Source organism: Myotis daubentonii, chromosome 1, assembly GCF_963259705.1.
Source record: "Myotis daubentonii chromosome 1, mMyoDau2.1, whole genome shotgun sequence".
Taxonomy (NCBI): domain Eukaryota; kingdom Metazoa; phylum Chordata; class Mammalia; order Chiroptera; family Vespertilionidae; genus Myotis; species Myotis daubentonii.
In genome coordinates, this window is record NC_081840.1 from 186,460,165 (window position 1) to 186,477,364 (window position 17,200).

The window sequence follows — 17,200 nt, forward strand, 5'->3', positions numbered from 1 at the left end:
TTAAAAATAACATTTAAAGCTCTAATAAAAGAGGGCAACATTTTTAAGTAATCTAGTGAGGCAGAGAATCAATAGATAATAAGCATCAGAACCTTCACCACAATAAAAATAATGGTAAAATATGATCTTGTCCTGTCTACTATCTTAGCACTTTTAGTAGTTACACCAATTCCTAACTAAAATCCATTGTAATTAATTTTAATACTTCTCCATAGATAGTAAATATGATTTATTGAGTATGGTTATGATATATTTAAATTTAAATATTAATTCTTTCAGTTGATAAAAATGCAATAGCCTCAGAGAGCAGAGAGATAGGAGGGAGGGTGGGAGAAGAAATATATAATGAAAACAAAATACTTTATTTACCAGAACTCCTTATAAAAAATAAAATTGTAATTTTTGACAAAAATACTGTAATATTCAAATAGGAGAAAAGGGGAGTTTTCCAAAGGGTGAAAAATGTGAGTGGAGTTATTTTGTATTAAAAGGTGGAAAGACTTAAGATAACAGAGAAAGAGCATAGGAGATTACCCAGTGAGCTATAAAAGACCATATGATTTTCAATGGGCCTCTTTCCTCCCCAAGTAATATTACGACAAATTTCTAAATGCACACACAGTCTGGAGTTAGTTCGTATTTGGGGATGTAATCTGGTTAAGATTTGGGATTTGCACTGTGATGATCACAGAAGTTGAGTAGTCCTGAAATCTCACAGGATTTTAAGGGCAGATTCTGGACTCCCACAAAGCCTTCGACATGTTGCTTAGGTGAAGTTTAACCAAATCCCCAAGGACAAGAAGGTTCCAACTGATGTCTAGGTTATAAAGGTAATGCTATAGTATTAAATTCTTACTCAGAAATGGATTTTTCAATGAGGACTCAGAATTGCACAGTATTTGCAACGCATAGGGGACATAGCACATTTAACTGTTCCTATGTCAAATAATAGCACCTGTGACTTCTTTATTTTCTACCTAATACTTCTAAAGGGAAAGAACTGTAGTTTACTCACTCATATATATTCCCTGAAGTTTCCAACGCACAGATTACTAGATGTTTGATAATGAATTCTTATGAAATTAATTTGAATGAGCCTAACAAGATCTTGTGATATAATGAAATGAAAAAAAAAATGGTTTTAGGATGAAAAGAAGTCCAAACCTTGGCTTGTGGTAACCTTGTGCAAGTTTCTTAAACTTATCAGTTGCAAAATGAGATAAAATTACCTGCCCCAAAGCATTGCACTAAAACGACAGAATATAAAAGTACCAATTAAATAACAGGCATAGGTATCAAATGTGTGTGTGTGTATATGTGTATAATTTATACATTCTATTGTCAGATATTCAAATTGTAAGCCTTTTATATTAAAACTAGAGGCCCAATGCATGAAATTCAATGCCTAACTGCTCCCCTGCCAGCCTGGTCACCCCTAACTCCTCTCCCCTGCAGGTCTTGTCCCCTTCAACTGCCCTCCCCTGTTGGCCTGGTTGCCCCCAACTGCACCCTCCCTGCAGGGCTGGTCCCTCCCCACTCCCCTCCCCTGCTGTCCTGATCACCCACAACTGCCCACCCCTGCTGGCCATCTTGTGGTGGCCATCTCTGACCACATGGGGGTGGCCAGTTTGTGTGTTGGAGTGATGGTCAATTTGCATATCTCTCTTTATTAGATAGGATTTGTAGGGTAAGGGCTATCTTTCTTACATTCAGAACAATCTTTTTACTTAGTTTTGTATGGCCCATGGACACCTCTGAAAAGAGGTTTCATGAAGACTTTCTGTGGGGTTTTAATTATAGTTTTTAGTATTATCTATCTGCAGCTTTTAGTGACAATACTTTGTCTCTGCATGGTTAAACAACTATAAATGAAAATAGTTCTTTTTCTATGTAAAGGGAAACATGACCATTAGTACTCTTCAAAAGAGTAAATAGTTATCTATATTGAAAATAAGAAAACATTTTATTAACAGTGTCTTTGTTACTAACTCTACACTAATATAGTGGTTGCATAAAATATTTAGCATATTTACTCACCATTGTCACAGAAATTTAGAATTTAGAAATGTTTACAATTGCTATTAGCAGTATATTCCCTCAGTTGCTATGACCTCCTTACATTTCTAGAGAAATTATAGCAAAAATAGTAACTGGTCAGCATTGCAGAATCTTGGAAAATTTTAAAGGTCTCATGATGACTTTGCACCATGGAGTCAGGAAATAGTACATTGTAAGCCCAACCCAAAATTTTAAATTTTTAAAATATTTTTATAGATTAAAATACCTTTTTTAAATAAAATCCTCACCAGAGGATATGTTTTTATTGATATTAAAGAGAGAGGAAGGAAAAGAGAGAGAGAGAGAGAGAGAGAGAGAGAGATGTGAGAAACGTAGATCAATTGCCTCTCATAAACACCCTGGCCGGGGATCAAAACTGAAGCCTAAGTATGTGCTCTGACAGGGAATCAAACCCTCAACCTTTTGGTGTATGAGATGATGTTCCAACAAACTGAGCAACCAACCTAGCCAGGGCTATTAAAATACTTTTTGTGGAAAATTTTTTTCCTATACTATCCTGCATACCATAACAGCTCATATTCAATGATTACTGGCAGGGGAAATTCAGAAGAGGAGAGGAGAGGATAGGAGATGAATGGAGAGGAGAGGAGGAGAAAGGAGAGGAGAGGAGAGGAGAGGAGAGACGAGGAGAGGAGAGGAGAGGAGAGGAGAGGAGAGGAGAGGAGAGGAGAGGAGAGGAGAGGAGAGGAGAGGAGATAGATAGATATAGATAGATGATAGATGATAGACAGATAGATGGTTTTTAGAATTATATAAAAACTAGAGGCCCGGTGCATGAAATTCGTGCACTCGAGGGGGTCCCTCTACCTGGCCTGCACCCTCTCACAGTTCAGGAGCCCTTGGGGGATGCCCAACTGATGGCTTAGGCCCTCTCCCTCTGAGGAGCAGGCCTAAGCTGGCAGTTGGACCTTAGTGCTGCTGCAGAGGTGGGAGAGGCTCCTGCCACTGCTGCTGCACTTGCCAGCAGTGAGCCTGGCTCAGGACTTCTGGCTGAGTGGCACTCCCCCTGTGGGAACACAGTGACCACCAGAGGGAAGCTCCTGTATTGAGTGTCTGCCTCTGGTGGTCAGTGAGAATCATTGCGATGGTTGTTTGGCTGTTGGATCATTTGCATATTAGCCTTTTATTAAATAGTATTTCCTAAAAGGGTAAAGAAGCATAGGGCAGGCCTGAATTCAGACTTGTGCTTCTTAAGTTGGGAACTCAGTATAGCTTATTCAATCCCATTGCCTATTTCTCACCTCTGTCTACTCTACATATAATATTTCTAGAATATCTCTGTCACAGGCTGGTTTACAGGATAAATAAAATATCTCAAGGTTATGTTAGGATTAAGCTAGATACAGTGCAAGAACAGGTACATATTACAATAAATGAGGGGTCAATACTGGAAATCTAATCTCAATTATTACATCTAAAGAAAAAATCAGGGAATGTAGTTAGGAGGGAAAAAATGGCCAGGAGCTGAGGGTGCCAAAACAGAGTACAAGGCAAGAAAATATTATATGGCTCAAGACAAAAGTTTTAGATAAAGCTAAAGTATTAGCTTTGCTTGTACTGAATGCTGGCCAAGTATTAGTGAGTTGTAGGTCAGTCAAAATAAAGTCCTATTAAGGGGAACTTTGTCTCCATATTTTAGTCTCATCTATAGGCCTTAAATTTCTTCACCTCCACATATCTCTCTCCCTATCTTCTGGTTTTTTTTTTTTTTTCCTCTACATCATCACAATTTATATCATGTTAGGGCTTGTCAACACTGGACAAGGGAGAAGAGTAGAAAGTTGAGTGGATGAAAAACAGGTGGTGGCTGAGAATGCACTTGAGCTCAGACAGGGATGAGGACAACTAAATAAACTGCAGCAACAAATACTAGTTAAGGCACCCTCATGGTTTATGATATTTTGTCAGAAGGATGGTGGAACCTCAGATAGTCGGTAGTGTAGGAAAGTCCATTGAAGTGGACATGGAATTCCAAGTGATGTATCAGTTTGTATTGGAAGTGAGAATATGTCCAAATGTCATAGCATTTCTGTTAGTGGATGGGGACAAGTAAGATAAAGAATTGTCTTTAGCCTCAAAGAGTGAAATTGTCAGGAACTAGACTGGTCTAATTAGTCCAATCAATGCTTGAGATTAAAGCTAGAACCATAAGCCTTGGAGAGGACTGAGGTAAATGATGGTGTAACTACATAGAACATGCACAAAATTCATGCCGGGGGGGGCGGGGGGTGTCCCTCAGCCCAGCCTGCACCCTCTCCAATCTGGGCCTAAACTGGCAGTCAGACATCCCTCTCACAATCCAGTACCACTGGCTCCTAACTGCCTCTGCCTGACGGCCTGATCAACCCTGACTGCTTCACTGCCTGCCTGATTGCCCCTAACTGCCTCTGCCTTGGCCTCTGCCACTGTGGCTTTGTTCAGAAGGACGTCTGGAATGACGTCCAGAGGTTGTTTGGCCATCTAGTCTAATTATCATATTACACTTTTATTAGTACAGATTACTGACTATATTCCCTATGCTGTACTTTACTTCCTCATGACTGTTTTGTAACTAACAATCTCTACTTCTCAATCCCTTCACCTTTTTTTAAATCCTCACCCAAGGATATGTTTTTAATTGATGAGAGAAAGAGAGAGAGAGAGATTCATCGATGTGATAGAGAAACATGGTGCCTCATATATGTGCTCCAACTAGGCAACAAACTCATAACCTATTTATGTGCCCTAACCGGGATCAAATCCACAACTTTTCTGGTGTACAGGAGAATGCTCTAACTCAGTGGTCGCCAACCTTTCAGACCTCACGGACCACCAGTGGTCCGCAGACCACTAGTTGGCAACTGCTGCTCTAACCAACTGAGCCCCCCAGCCAGGGCTCAGTGGTTCAGCCAGGCTCACTGCTTCTTAGCGCTGGCTCCACCCCCTGCCCACTGGTGGGTGGAAGCATTCTGGGGCCAGGCTGGCGGGGGGAGGGCTGGGGGAGGTTGAGGTACAGCAAGTCACACCCTGTCCAACCTCTGCAGAGGCTCCGACCCCGCCGCCCCGGTCCCTCAGCTTCTTTGGAGGAGTGACTCCAGGACCAGGCCCACACTGCTGCCTCTGTGGCTGCCTCTATGGAAGGGGCAGCACTAGAACCGGGACCGCACAGCCTCCTCTCCCGCTGACTCTGTGGAAGGGGGGTAGCTGGGACCACCATAGCTGGCCTGGCAGCACAGGCTCACTGGCCCCGCCCCCTGCACACTAGTCATTCAGAAGGTTGTCTTGAAGGTCGTTTGGCTGTCTGGTCTAATTAGCATATTACTCTTTTATTAGTATAGATATAGATTTATTCTTCCTGCCAGTATTAGCTTAAGATTTTGGGGAAAGTGAAGCAGGCTTAGCATATCTGCTGAGCCACCTATAGGTTGCTTAGGGAAGACAGAGTGAAAAGGGGGCAGTCATTAACATTTTATTCTCTTAATTTCTTTCAGTCTCTGTACCTCTTTTGTTACATTTCTTTTTAATTGTGCATTAACATACAATTGAAGGATAATTTGACTTTTAAATCATATTTATTGAATAGTATTTTATTGGTATTTCTCAACTCTATCTAGCAATCTAGATACAAAAATGCTAAAACATATTGTGTTTAACATATGTAGTCCAACACTGATTATCTAATCTTAATCTAAAGCAAGTAGGCCTGCATGGAACCATGGAATTCATTAAAGAAGTAATACCCGCAGTGCCAGATTTCACTATTAGATAAAAAAAAAATTTTCTTTGAGGGATTCACTTTTATGAGTCAACTCTGTGATCAAAACTGATGATAGTCAAAAATATTTGGTTTGGCAAGTTCTGTGTTTTAAGATAATTTGAATTATTATGACTTCAAGCAGACCATGTGTTCTCCAGTTCAACAGCCCCTATGACCTCCTGCTAATGATTCTTAACTGCTACATACATTTTTCTAACCTGTTTGGTCACTGAATGTGATTATCATCATTATGGTAGATCTTTGACATATTTTGAGAAATGCGTCTAGAGATTTGGCATGGTCTCAAAGCCCAGCACACTCTAGTAGCTGACCTCAAGGAAGTAAAGACCAAGTTGTACAGATGCGGTTAATGATAAGCTTAGCTCCATCACTGCCTGAGGGACATGCTTTCCACACACCGGCTTCATAGCCCAAATACCAGATTCATTGTTACTGGCAGAAAACTATGAGTTACTACACGCTGTAGGTTTGTTTGTTTGTTTACTTCGGTTTCCATCTTTCTACTTTTTTTTCAAATAGACTTATTTTTATTTTTATTTTTTTTTCCTCACCAACTATCCCCTCAATTCCCTCTTCCACCTCCACCCATCCACCTTCACAATCATCACACTATTGTCCATGACTTTTATTTATTTTTATTTTTTTGCTCAATCCCCCAAATCCCCCACCCCACCCCCCATGAACTATCTGCCTGCTCTCTGTCTATGAGTCTGGCTTCTGCTAGTTTACTTTTAAAGAAAAGCTTTAGATTTATAGAAAAATCATGATATCACAGAGTTTCCACATATCCCACACCTAGTTTCCACTATTATTAAGATCTTACATTAGTAGGGTACATTTATTACAATTAATGCATTAATATTGATACATTATTATCATGGACTGAAAGTTTGTGTTCTCCCCCCAAATTCATATGTTGAAATTCTAACCTCCAATATAATGGTATAAAGATATGAGGACTTTGGAAAGAAAATTAGGTCATGAGTGTGGAGCCCTCTTGGAATGGGTTGAGTGCCCTCATGAGAAGAAACATGAGAACTTGCTCAGGCTCTCTGCTTTCTGTAATATGAAATTAGAACCAGAAGTTGGTGGATTGCAACTGGGAGGAGGATCCTCACTAGGATCCCATCATGCTGGCATGGATTTCCAACCTCCAGAGCTATAAGAAACAAATGTCTGTTTATAGGCCACATAGTCTATGGGATTGTTTTATAACATCCCAAATTAAGACAATATTAATCAAAGTCCAAACTTTATGCAAATTTTCATATTTTACCTAATGCTCTCTTTTTTCTATCTTTGATCAATCCAGAATATATTACATTTAGCTTCTAGGTCTTCTTAGGCTCCTCCTAGATGTAACAGTTTCCTCATAATTTTCTTGTTTTTAAGATGACTTGGACAGTTTTGAGGAGTGCTAGTCGGGTTTCTTTGTAGAATGTCTCTCTACTAGAACTTGTTTGATGCTTTTCTCAAGATTAGACTGAGATCCTGGGGTTTCAGGAGGAAGACCACAGAGGAAAAGTGCCATTTTCATTACATCATTACATTCTATTAGTATGATTTACCACTGGTGATGTTGACCTAAGGGGACCTAGTGTTGTTTAGGTCTCCCTACTGTAAAGTTACTCTTCCTCTTCCCCATTCCATATTGTGCATTTTGGAAAGTCCACATTTCACAAGTCCTTGGTTATGCTCCAAATCCTTGAGAAAGGAGTAAATTATTTGGAATTCTTCCTCATGGGAGATTTGTCTATTCTTCTCCATGTATTTATTCACCCCAACGTGTATTTATATCAGTATTGGACTCATACATATTTGCTTTATATATCGGGGTATAAGTAGTACTTTATTTTGTTCTCAAGTTGTTCCATTTTGGGCTATTGTTCCAGGTTTTATTTGGCTCCTATTCCACTTTGACATACCCTCATAAATTTATTCAGAGGGAGGCACTTATCTTCTGACACTGGAAAACCCTGAAGACTCATATTTCCTGCACCCATTCTATGATCAGACATTTCTCCAAGGAACCCTGGTTCATTTTACTATGAAATGGTTTTAGAAACCAAGATCTGGGTGCTAGGTGTGCTTGTTGCTACCAGAGTGTCATTGCTTTTAGGCCCTCTCAGCTGACAAAGGAAGGAAATACATACAGGTTTCCTAACTCATTTATATACATCCAGAAGTATTTTTATATGCATCCATCTGTATCTATATTAAACTAAATATAAGTTCATACTAATGTCTCCAACTCTAATCACTACTATATGAATCATTTTAGCCTCCTCTCCTTGCTTGTCTAAAAACTCATACTGTAACAGTGAGGGACCTGGATCCCACGATCATCCAACAATTACTTAATTGTTTAATTAAATTGTTCCGTTACATGTGCAGTAGGATCAGAATTGCCAACCCTTATGCCATATATTTTCAAGAGTCAAAATTTCAAAAATTAAATCTATAAAAGTTCACATTCTGTATTACATGTAAAGCAAATATAAAAATGGCATTTATTATATTCCCAATAAATTCCACACAGAGCATACTATATTTTAATATCAGAGTTCATTTGTTCACTATAAAATCTCGCCAAAATTTTAAATAATTGAAGAAGAGAACAATAAAGAATATATAGCACATATAAAATCTATGATACATTACATGTGGAGGGTGTAATTTAAATTCTAAGTAGAAATAAAGGAAATGAAACAGAATTTTAGTAAACTAGAGAGTGAAAAGATTTCCTTCAAGAAACCATTTAGATCTAGAAAAGGGACTTATAAGTAAAAATCAGTTCTTTTCATGTTAGTACAGAGGCCTCATTCAAACTTTGTAGTATCTATATACATACTGGTAAATGAAATTAATAATAACAAAATTTCACATAAGAAAATTTGAGCCCAACTAGTGTGGCTCAGTGGATTGAGCATCATTCTATATACCAAGAGGTTGCAGTTTCCATTCCCAGTCAGGGCACATGCCCAAGTTGCAGGCTCAGTCCCCAGTAGGGCGCATGCAGGAGGCAGACGATTGATGTTTCTCTTTCATCAATGTTTCTACCTCACCCCTGTCTAAAAATCAATAAAATATGCATATATATGTATACACACACACATTTACATATATGAAGGCATTTTAAGTAGCATGGGTTGAATAACAAAAGATTAATTTAGGATGCAGACAGTAGAAAGAATCACTATAACTATTAAAACACTAGAGGCCTGATGCACAAAATTTGTGCAAGAGTAGGCTTTTCTTCCCCCGGCTGCTGGCACTGGCTTCCCTCCAGCACCCAGGACCCTGGCATCCCTCACAGAGGGAGGCCCTGCCCACCCACCGCAGCCTACCAGTTGGTGGCCTGGGCCTCCCTCTTTGGGGAGATCATGAAGCCCCCTGATTGATTGCCCTGCTGGCCAGTGGTCTGGGCCATCCTCTACAGGGTGATCATAGGGTGATGGCCAGGCGCCTGACCAATCGCATCGTACCCACCTTGGCTGGCCTGGCGCCAGTGGGTGTATAGCATGGTTCCAGATGGTCGTCCACATTTGGCCATTCGGTCAATTTGCATATTACGCTTTTATTATATAGGATAAGCTAATCATGCTCTTTGAAATAGAATTTATAGGTACATTAAAAGTTTATCTTCCGCTCTAGCACCATGATCTTTTACAAAGGTTTAGAACATTCCACTAGATATGTCTAAAGCAAACTTTGGGTGGAAATATCTGTGAATATTTCCTATCTTATTTTCCAACATACTATGCCTTTTAAGTCTATCTATATAGAGATGGTAGATGATAGATAGGTAGATGATAGATAGATAGATAGATAGATAGATAGATAGATAGATAGATAGATAGATAGATAGATGATAGATAATATTTATCCAACTTGATTTGCATCTATGGTAATGTAAGGAGCATAGAAAGACCTTTTTCTCCACTCATTTAGAGTTGGATTCTTTGATGCTTAAGTAATCCTTTGATGAATTCCTGATTTCCCCATCTGTAAATCTTGTGGGAAGGAGTTGGCCTGGAATTTACTCTGTTGTATTTAAAAATTCCATATTTGTAGTTTGTGTTCTCTGCAAATTTAGCTGATGTTTATCAACCTTGAGGCAATTGTGGTCTGGCTATCTTTTTAAGTGAGTAATGGAGAAATTACTGATTTATTAAGCTTTTTTTGTTGTTGTTATTGCAGGATTAATACAGACTTAAGCAATTTTTGCTTGCTATATCACTACCTCAAGCAAAAATCAAACTAGATTTTTATCCTTATTCTGACCTTTTCAAATATAGCCTGCTCAGCAAAATAGATGTATTACAATAAAAAATAATTATATACTTCTTTACCAAAATCTTGAGAATGAACAACTTTTCTTAAGTGATTTCAACATATGAATCTATTTCTTGATGCATTGCTATTAAACAAAAAGAGCAATTATGATTTTCTATGTTGTATATGAAATATATGTATCATAGATGTCTTTTCTTTTTAAGTTTATTTTTTATTGTTGATACTATTACAGATGTCCCCTATGCCTCCCTTTTGCTTCTCTTCTCCAGTCAGACCCCACTGCACTGCAGGCTTGCACCACACTATCGTCTGTGTTTATGGGCTACACACATATGCATATAAATTCTTTGGTTTGTTTCTTCCTGTTCTCCAACCCCTCTCCCCTCTAAGATCTGTCAGTCTATTCCATGTATCTGCCTCTGGACCTATTTTGTCCACAGTTTATTTTGTTCATTAGATCCTACATATAAGTGAGATCATGTGGTATTTGTCTTTCTCAGTCTGGATTATTTCACTTAGCATAATGTTCTCCAGGTCTAACTAATTTTACTAATATCATTTAGGCAAAATGAAGTAAACATTTTCAATTCAGCAAAGTGATGGCTTTTTCTTATCTCTCACATTCTCTCTCTTATTCTTCATTTTTCCATTTTGGCTTGTATGCATAATGCCTAACCTCCAATTTGATACACTTAATTGCCTTTTGGATGGAATATTTGCTCTCTTATCCAGAGTAACACTATAAATAAGGGAGTGGAGAAAATCATTTGGTACAACTTAAAAGTGATAAAGATTAAATTAAAAAGTAAATTTTTAAGTCTTCATTATTAAGATTCACCAAGTTGGTGAAAATGTCTTCACTTTGCTTTCAGGGTTGGACACTGATCATATTAAATTGTATTTAACACATTAAGAAGTTTGCTATAAATTTGGGAGTTCTCTGATAATTCAATCTTCAAATATCATTCAAGAGCCCAAAGATCAGACTTTTGAGTTGCTTCTACAGCTTTCCCCTTTCTTCTGTAAGGAGATCCAGGAAGAATAGCCTATAATGTTCCCCATTTAAATGGGGATATTTGAAATTCACTAAAAGTTTTCATTTTCAAATCTAAGCCCTTTAGAGCATTCCATAGTCCATTTAGCATAACTTCATCTGTTAATACTTGTTCTGTTCCAATGCCAAACTCTAGTCACACTGAACTTTTTCACTTCTCAAATCATGTCATGCTCTTGTTTACAAATTACTTCATTGCAGTCTAGACCACTCTTTCCCACACATTCTTCTTCCCTTTGTGGCCAACTCCTACTCATCCTTTACACTCTAGCTTAGGTTTTCTCAGGGAAATCTAGGCAAGTTAGGTTTGATAACTCCTTGATATCTCCTCTGAAGAATCATGTGTCTCTCCTACCAATATTTTATTAAAATTACTTGTTATTAGTTTTATTCACTGTGTATGAGATCCACAAGATGAGACACTGCAAAGGGAGGCAGAAGTAGACAAGGAAACTTATAATTAAAGTTCATTTGAGAAAAATAACTTTTTATGCTTGGAAAATATGGAAATTAAATTTAGGCAGAACTCTGAGGAAGAAGAAGAAACTCCACAATATTACCTGAAAAGAACATAAGCAGGGAGAAATCACTAGTAGTAACACTGCTTCTAAGAAAAGTAATATTAGGGTTGAATTTCCAGTTGGTTCCTGCTTGCATATGACTTACATTTTTTTTGTTTGTTTTTACTAATTCTATTATGTTGCACACTTCTGTGTTGATGTGCACTGGAAATTAGAAGAGAGAATGGGCTTTGTTCCACACCACAGCTAATGTTGACCCATAGATAGAATGGTAGCTGCAGGTACACAGAGTGATTGCAAGGAGCTAATGACAGGGGAGAAGTAGCTTGCAATATGAAGTAACAAATGAGAAAATAAGAGAGGACCCTCTTCCTCACTTCCCTTTGTGGAGATTAAAAAAGAGTGCATCTCAGAGGGAAGGGGAGGGAGGATGGATGGGTAAGAGATAATAACCAAAGACAATTAGGGGAGATAATCAACCATGAACACAGACAATAGGGTGGTGAAGGCCTGGGGCCTGCAGGAACAGGCTGGAGGCAGTCAATGTGGGAAAAATGGGGGCATATGTAATACTTTCAACAATAAAGACTTTTTTAAAAAAAAAGAGTGCATTTAAAATGCCCAACAGCAGCAGTAAATGATCTTGGAGGTGGATAAGTATGAATCACATTTCTAAAATCCTTGTTTTTGACTAGCAATGAAAATTTAAGCATTGGTTCATTGGATTTCTTCAAACTTTCCGTTGTTATTTTCACCATTTCTGGAAAGTTTTCAGCTATTGTCAGTTTAAACATTGTCTCTGACCCTCTCTTCTGCTTGTAAAAATCCAATTAGACACTGAATTTTCCATGTGTTTTTATTTCTTCTTTCAATTTACTTCCTCTTTATCGCTCATATAAATTCCAGATAATTATTTGGGTTTATTTCCTAGATCTCCAATTTTCTTTACAGCTGTGTCTAATCTGTTATAAAACTCATCCACTTAGTTTTCTACTTAAATTATTGTATTTTTACTTTGAAGAGGTTTTTTTTCTCTTTACTTTTTTTTTTCAAATATGTGTGGTCTTTATTCATATTTTGAACTTTTTTTGCCTTGTATGTTTCAGTTTTACTTCTTAATTAACTGAGAAGCACCTTAGCATGTGTCCCCTCTTCTCCCTTTCACAGATACCTGGGCTGTTTCATTGAAAATCTGAAGTCAGCCTTATCAGCAAAATGGAAAACACTGGAGCAGGGGTCCTCAAACTACGGCCCACGGGCCACATGCGGCCCGCCGAAAACATTTATCCGGCCTACCAGGTGTTTTTGCCGCCGCTGCCTGTCCTGCTTAGCAGCCAACTCGTCCCGGACCCGCAGTGCACATGTGTGGAATGTCTGAGTGACAGTGAACTGGCCCCCTGTTTAAAAAGTTTGAGGACCTCTGCACTTGAGGGTCAAGAAAATCCTCATCATTTCTCAGAGGCTACTGTTTGTAGCCTTCTCTGGAAAGAAGTTCTGTTTTTCTACAAATAAAAGTTTGTATTTTCCACCATAGTATACAAAATGTTAAGGGAAAGCACTTATGTTCTCTAAATAATATTTTTTCATACAACCGAAGATATAAAACAATAGATCTTGAAAAGACCAAAGAAATACAAACACTTGATGATATTGACAATGAATTTTATTATGTTTACAGTAGCATTTATATTTCCATACCATCAAATCAAGAGACAAAACATTTTCTTTGAAAATACATAAAAGTATCTTAAAGTTAAAAGCATAATTATTTAAATTAAATTATGAGATTCTATTCGTACATAATGAATAAGTATTAGCCAGCAAGAATTTTTGCTGTTTTGACGAAGAAAGTCCTAACTCAGGATTTGGTGATTCAACACAGAATAGCACAAGGCCAACAGTGACAGGACAATATGAGAAGTATTAAAAGTAGGATTTGCAGCTTAACTGGATATTCTGTTAGTTTTTAATTTTGCTAAATCAAGCAACCTCAATCAAAATAAATCAACTTTGATCAAGATAGTTTTCTAATATATTACTTAATATCTAAAATAAATTCACAACCATTATTATACTCTCTTATCAACAATGCTCCTTTCCCATTTTCCAAATTCATGCACAAATATTACTCTATTTGATGTTTAAGTAAATACATAAATATTAAATAAGTGAATAAATTACACTTGAAAATAATTTATGTGACCATGGAAAACATTGACTTGCTCCCACATGTCCTCACATCACATTGAGGTGAAATGGTGACTGGTCCTTTTTCTCCAGGTTAGGAATAAAGAAGAAACAAGGCACAGTTAAAAGGAACTCACAGATCTTGGCTGGCAGACTAAGGTTGCAATATTTAAACTCCCCTCAAAAAAAATAAAATAAAATACAGGATTTCCAGCTAAGTTTGAATTTATAGTAAGCAATGAGTTGTTTTGATTTTTAAATAAGTGCGTTCTAGATATAGCATGGGACACTGAAAGAAATTCTTCATTGTTTTACCTAATATTCAAATCTAACCAGCATCCTATATTTTACCTGACAACTCTATACCAGACCCACACAGTATGTGAAGCACTAAAGTAGATTTATTTGAAGTTTCATTGGCATCTTTACTGAGGAATTCTTGGAAACCTGGGAGAGTGCTTTTTTTTTTTTTTTTTTTTTTCATGGCTCTTTCGTCTCAGCTCTGAAAATAAATAAAATTTAAAGATTAACAATGTTCTAACAGGAGTAAAGTGTGGTCCTTATATTTAATACAGAAACTAATGTAGTCTTAAATAGTCATATGTTGGAAATGTTCTATACTTTCAACTATAAGAAGAAAGACCAGATAAGTCATCCTCCAAAGGAGGACACTTCTGAGACTGAAACAGAATCATAATAATGGCACAGGGACCAGGCATAAACCCAGACTTCCCTGGACAAACTGAGATGTGTGGTCTTCCCAGTCATGAGTTACAATAAACTCTCTATTGCTGCTATTTATTTTGAATTAAAGAGGCAGCTACCTATAAATATTTTTGGCAGCCGCAGGAAATTTATAGGCTGACTTTTGGACTGTATATCTGAGGATAAATGAAGAATCTAAATTAAAACCAACAACAACAACTTACGTCTCTAAAAATGTCTGCACAACCTTCTGCACCCAGTGTTTCTTGGGGTCCAGGCAGAGCAACGTTTCATTCTTAAACTTTACACTGAAATGAGAGAGAGGTGATTAAAATAGACATTTAGCAGTTTCAGATACCCCTTTGCCACACAACTCATTGTTCCTTAAGTACAGGCATGAAATCTAAGTCAAAAGCAATTTAGAGCTATGAATCATGGAAGCTATCATACTTAAATGCCATTCATACCCAGAATATGTCCTTCTGTTTAATCCACAACTCTATTCTTAGTACCTAGAACTTTGTTGGATGCTTCCACCTTCCTCAGTTCTAGGTTAGCTAAAGTAAGATATCTAATCACTTTTGAAAGTACTTACATGATTTCTGAATTTGCACAGTGTGGTCCACTCTCAATCACTCTCAGTTCCCTGATAAGCATAGGGTGGAAAGGTGTAGAGTGCGTACCAATGCACTGGCATCGAAGTTCTGATTCTATTATCGGCAGAACTGAAGCTGTTTGAAAAAATAAGACAATCATAGATTGATTTCAACAACAGGGAGGGTTCTGCTAGCTACTCCCTCTTTAATCCCTATGTGATAACTTGGTGACTGTGAGTTTTACAAACATCGCATCTTTTGCAAACTCATTCCAGAAAATGAAGGCTGGATAATCTTCTTGCCTCTGACATCAGTTTTTCTTCAGTTTTAAAAATAGCCATTCCTCATAACATTGGATACCTTTCTACATAAAGACTGGAGTTGTCTCTGTGCAATGTTGACATCTTTATGATACTTTTTTTTCCTACTAGATATTTCATAATCCTCTGTGATACCACAGTGCTATTTGTAGTATGCAAACTAAGATTCACCAATAGGGAAATTGCCTTCAGAAAGAATTAATAGAAATATATAAATGAGTTGCACAGCAGTGTCTTATATCTTAACACAATCCTCAGTGCTTGAGAGAAAAAATAAACTATATGTCATAAACATTCTAAAATGTATTTGTTTCATAAAATGAATCCCAAGAAGACCTATATTCTGTCAGGGTGTCCTTAAATCAAACGGGAATTGATAGCTATCTGAAGCTTTTCAGTAAAATAGTACACGGTGTAAAATTACCTGAGTTATCTTGCTCAATATTAATTTATATTATAGGTAACTGTGGCTCCCAATAAGATACACTCTAACTTATACATTTACTTATTTTACTTTATTTTAATATTTTTTATTGATTTTTTTACAGAGAGGAAGGGAGAGGGATAGAAAGTTAGAAACATTGATGAGAAAGAAACATCGATCAGCTGCCTCCTGCACACCCTCTACTGGGGATGTGCCCGCAACCACGGTACATGCCCCTGACAGGAATCGAACCTGGGACACTTCAGTCTGCAGGCTGATGCTGTATCCACTGAGCCAAACCGGTTAGGGCTAACTTATATATTTATATTAAATATATGCATACTACAGAGTATAAATGATAAGAACAGAATGTATTAATCAAACACTATACTTTTCTAATCGTTATATAGATACAGCCTAAAAAAATTAAAACTTCAATTTAATTAATTGCTGTTAAATGACTGCAAAGATTATTTTCTATTCCTGAACAAAAAAAATATTTGTTTGTTTTTAATCAAAGCATTAAGGTTAATCTTACCATCTAAGGATCACATTTAAACCCAGGAAAACTGGATCGGAAAGATGTGCTTACCTTCGCACAGAGCTGCAGAAAGCACGAACACTGCCAGGAGAGCGACGGCCAGCTTGGAAGTCATGTTTATGGCAAGGTGGTTTCTGATGGGCTCTTCTCCTAGATGCTGGTGAGCTCTGTTGTCCTCAGGGACTTGTGCTGGATGAAGAGTACCCCTGGCTTTTTATATTCTCTCAACAGCGAGAGCTGTGCCGCTCATTCCTGTATTAGGTCAGAGGAAATTCCATAACCTGGAGCTTTCCGGTCACTCTTTGTGAACAAACCTGAGTCACCAGGTTTCTCTCATTGATTTCTTATCTAATTTTCTGCACGATTGAACTTTTATTGGATCTTTAAAATAATTTAATTTCATTCAAAAGTATGTTTGCTTTAAAATATTTTTAAACAGTGAAGCATCTCAGTTTGATACAATTGTCAGTTGTATTCCTTCATACTTAATAAATAACTTTATCATAGAACCATCTGCCAGCTGTTAGAGTAAGCTCATTTGTGATTATTCTTTTATGGCACGTTGGTTTCTTTATGTTAAGTACGTGTGCTGTGATGAGAGAGGAGATGCTCCAGTTGACCACTTTTATTGGGGACACATTTTATGAGCAGTTGTTTTCTAAGAGTTTTGGAAGGTTTCTGCTCTCAAGGAACAAAGTACAACTTTTCCAAAGATTTGGT

General features: G+C 37.5%; 1 protein-coding gene across 1 annotated transcript; it reads right to left on the bottom strand.

Moving 5' to 3' along the window:
• Window positions 1–14,374: 14,374 nt before the first annotated feature.
• CXCL8 (C-X-C motif chemokine ligand 8) lies at window positions 14,375–16,834 on the bottom strand. Its single transcript, XM_059705774.1, has 4 exons — window positions 16,532–16,834; window positions 15,195–15,330; window positions 14,824–14,907; window positions 14,375–14,396 (listed from the first exon to the last, which is right to left on the bottom strand). The coding sequence occupies exons 1-4, from the start codon at window positions 16,593–16,595 to the stop codon at window positions 14,375–14,377; spliced, it is 306 nt and encodes a 101-aa protein (XP_059561757.1). The 5' UTR covers window positions 16,596–16,834.
• Window positions 16,835–17,200: the final 366 nt, after the last annotated feature.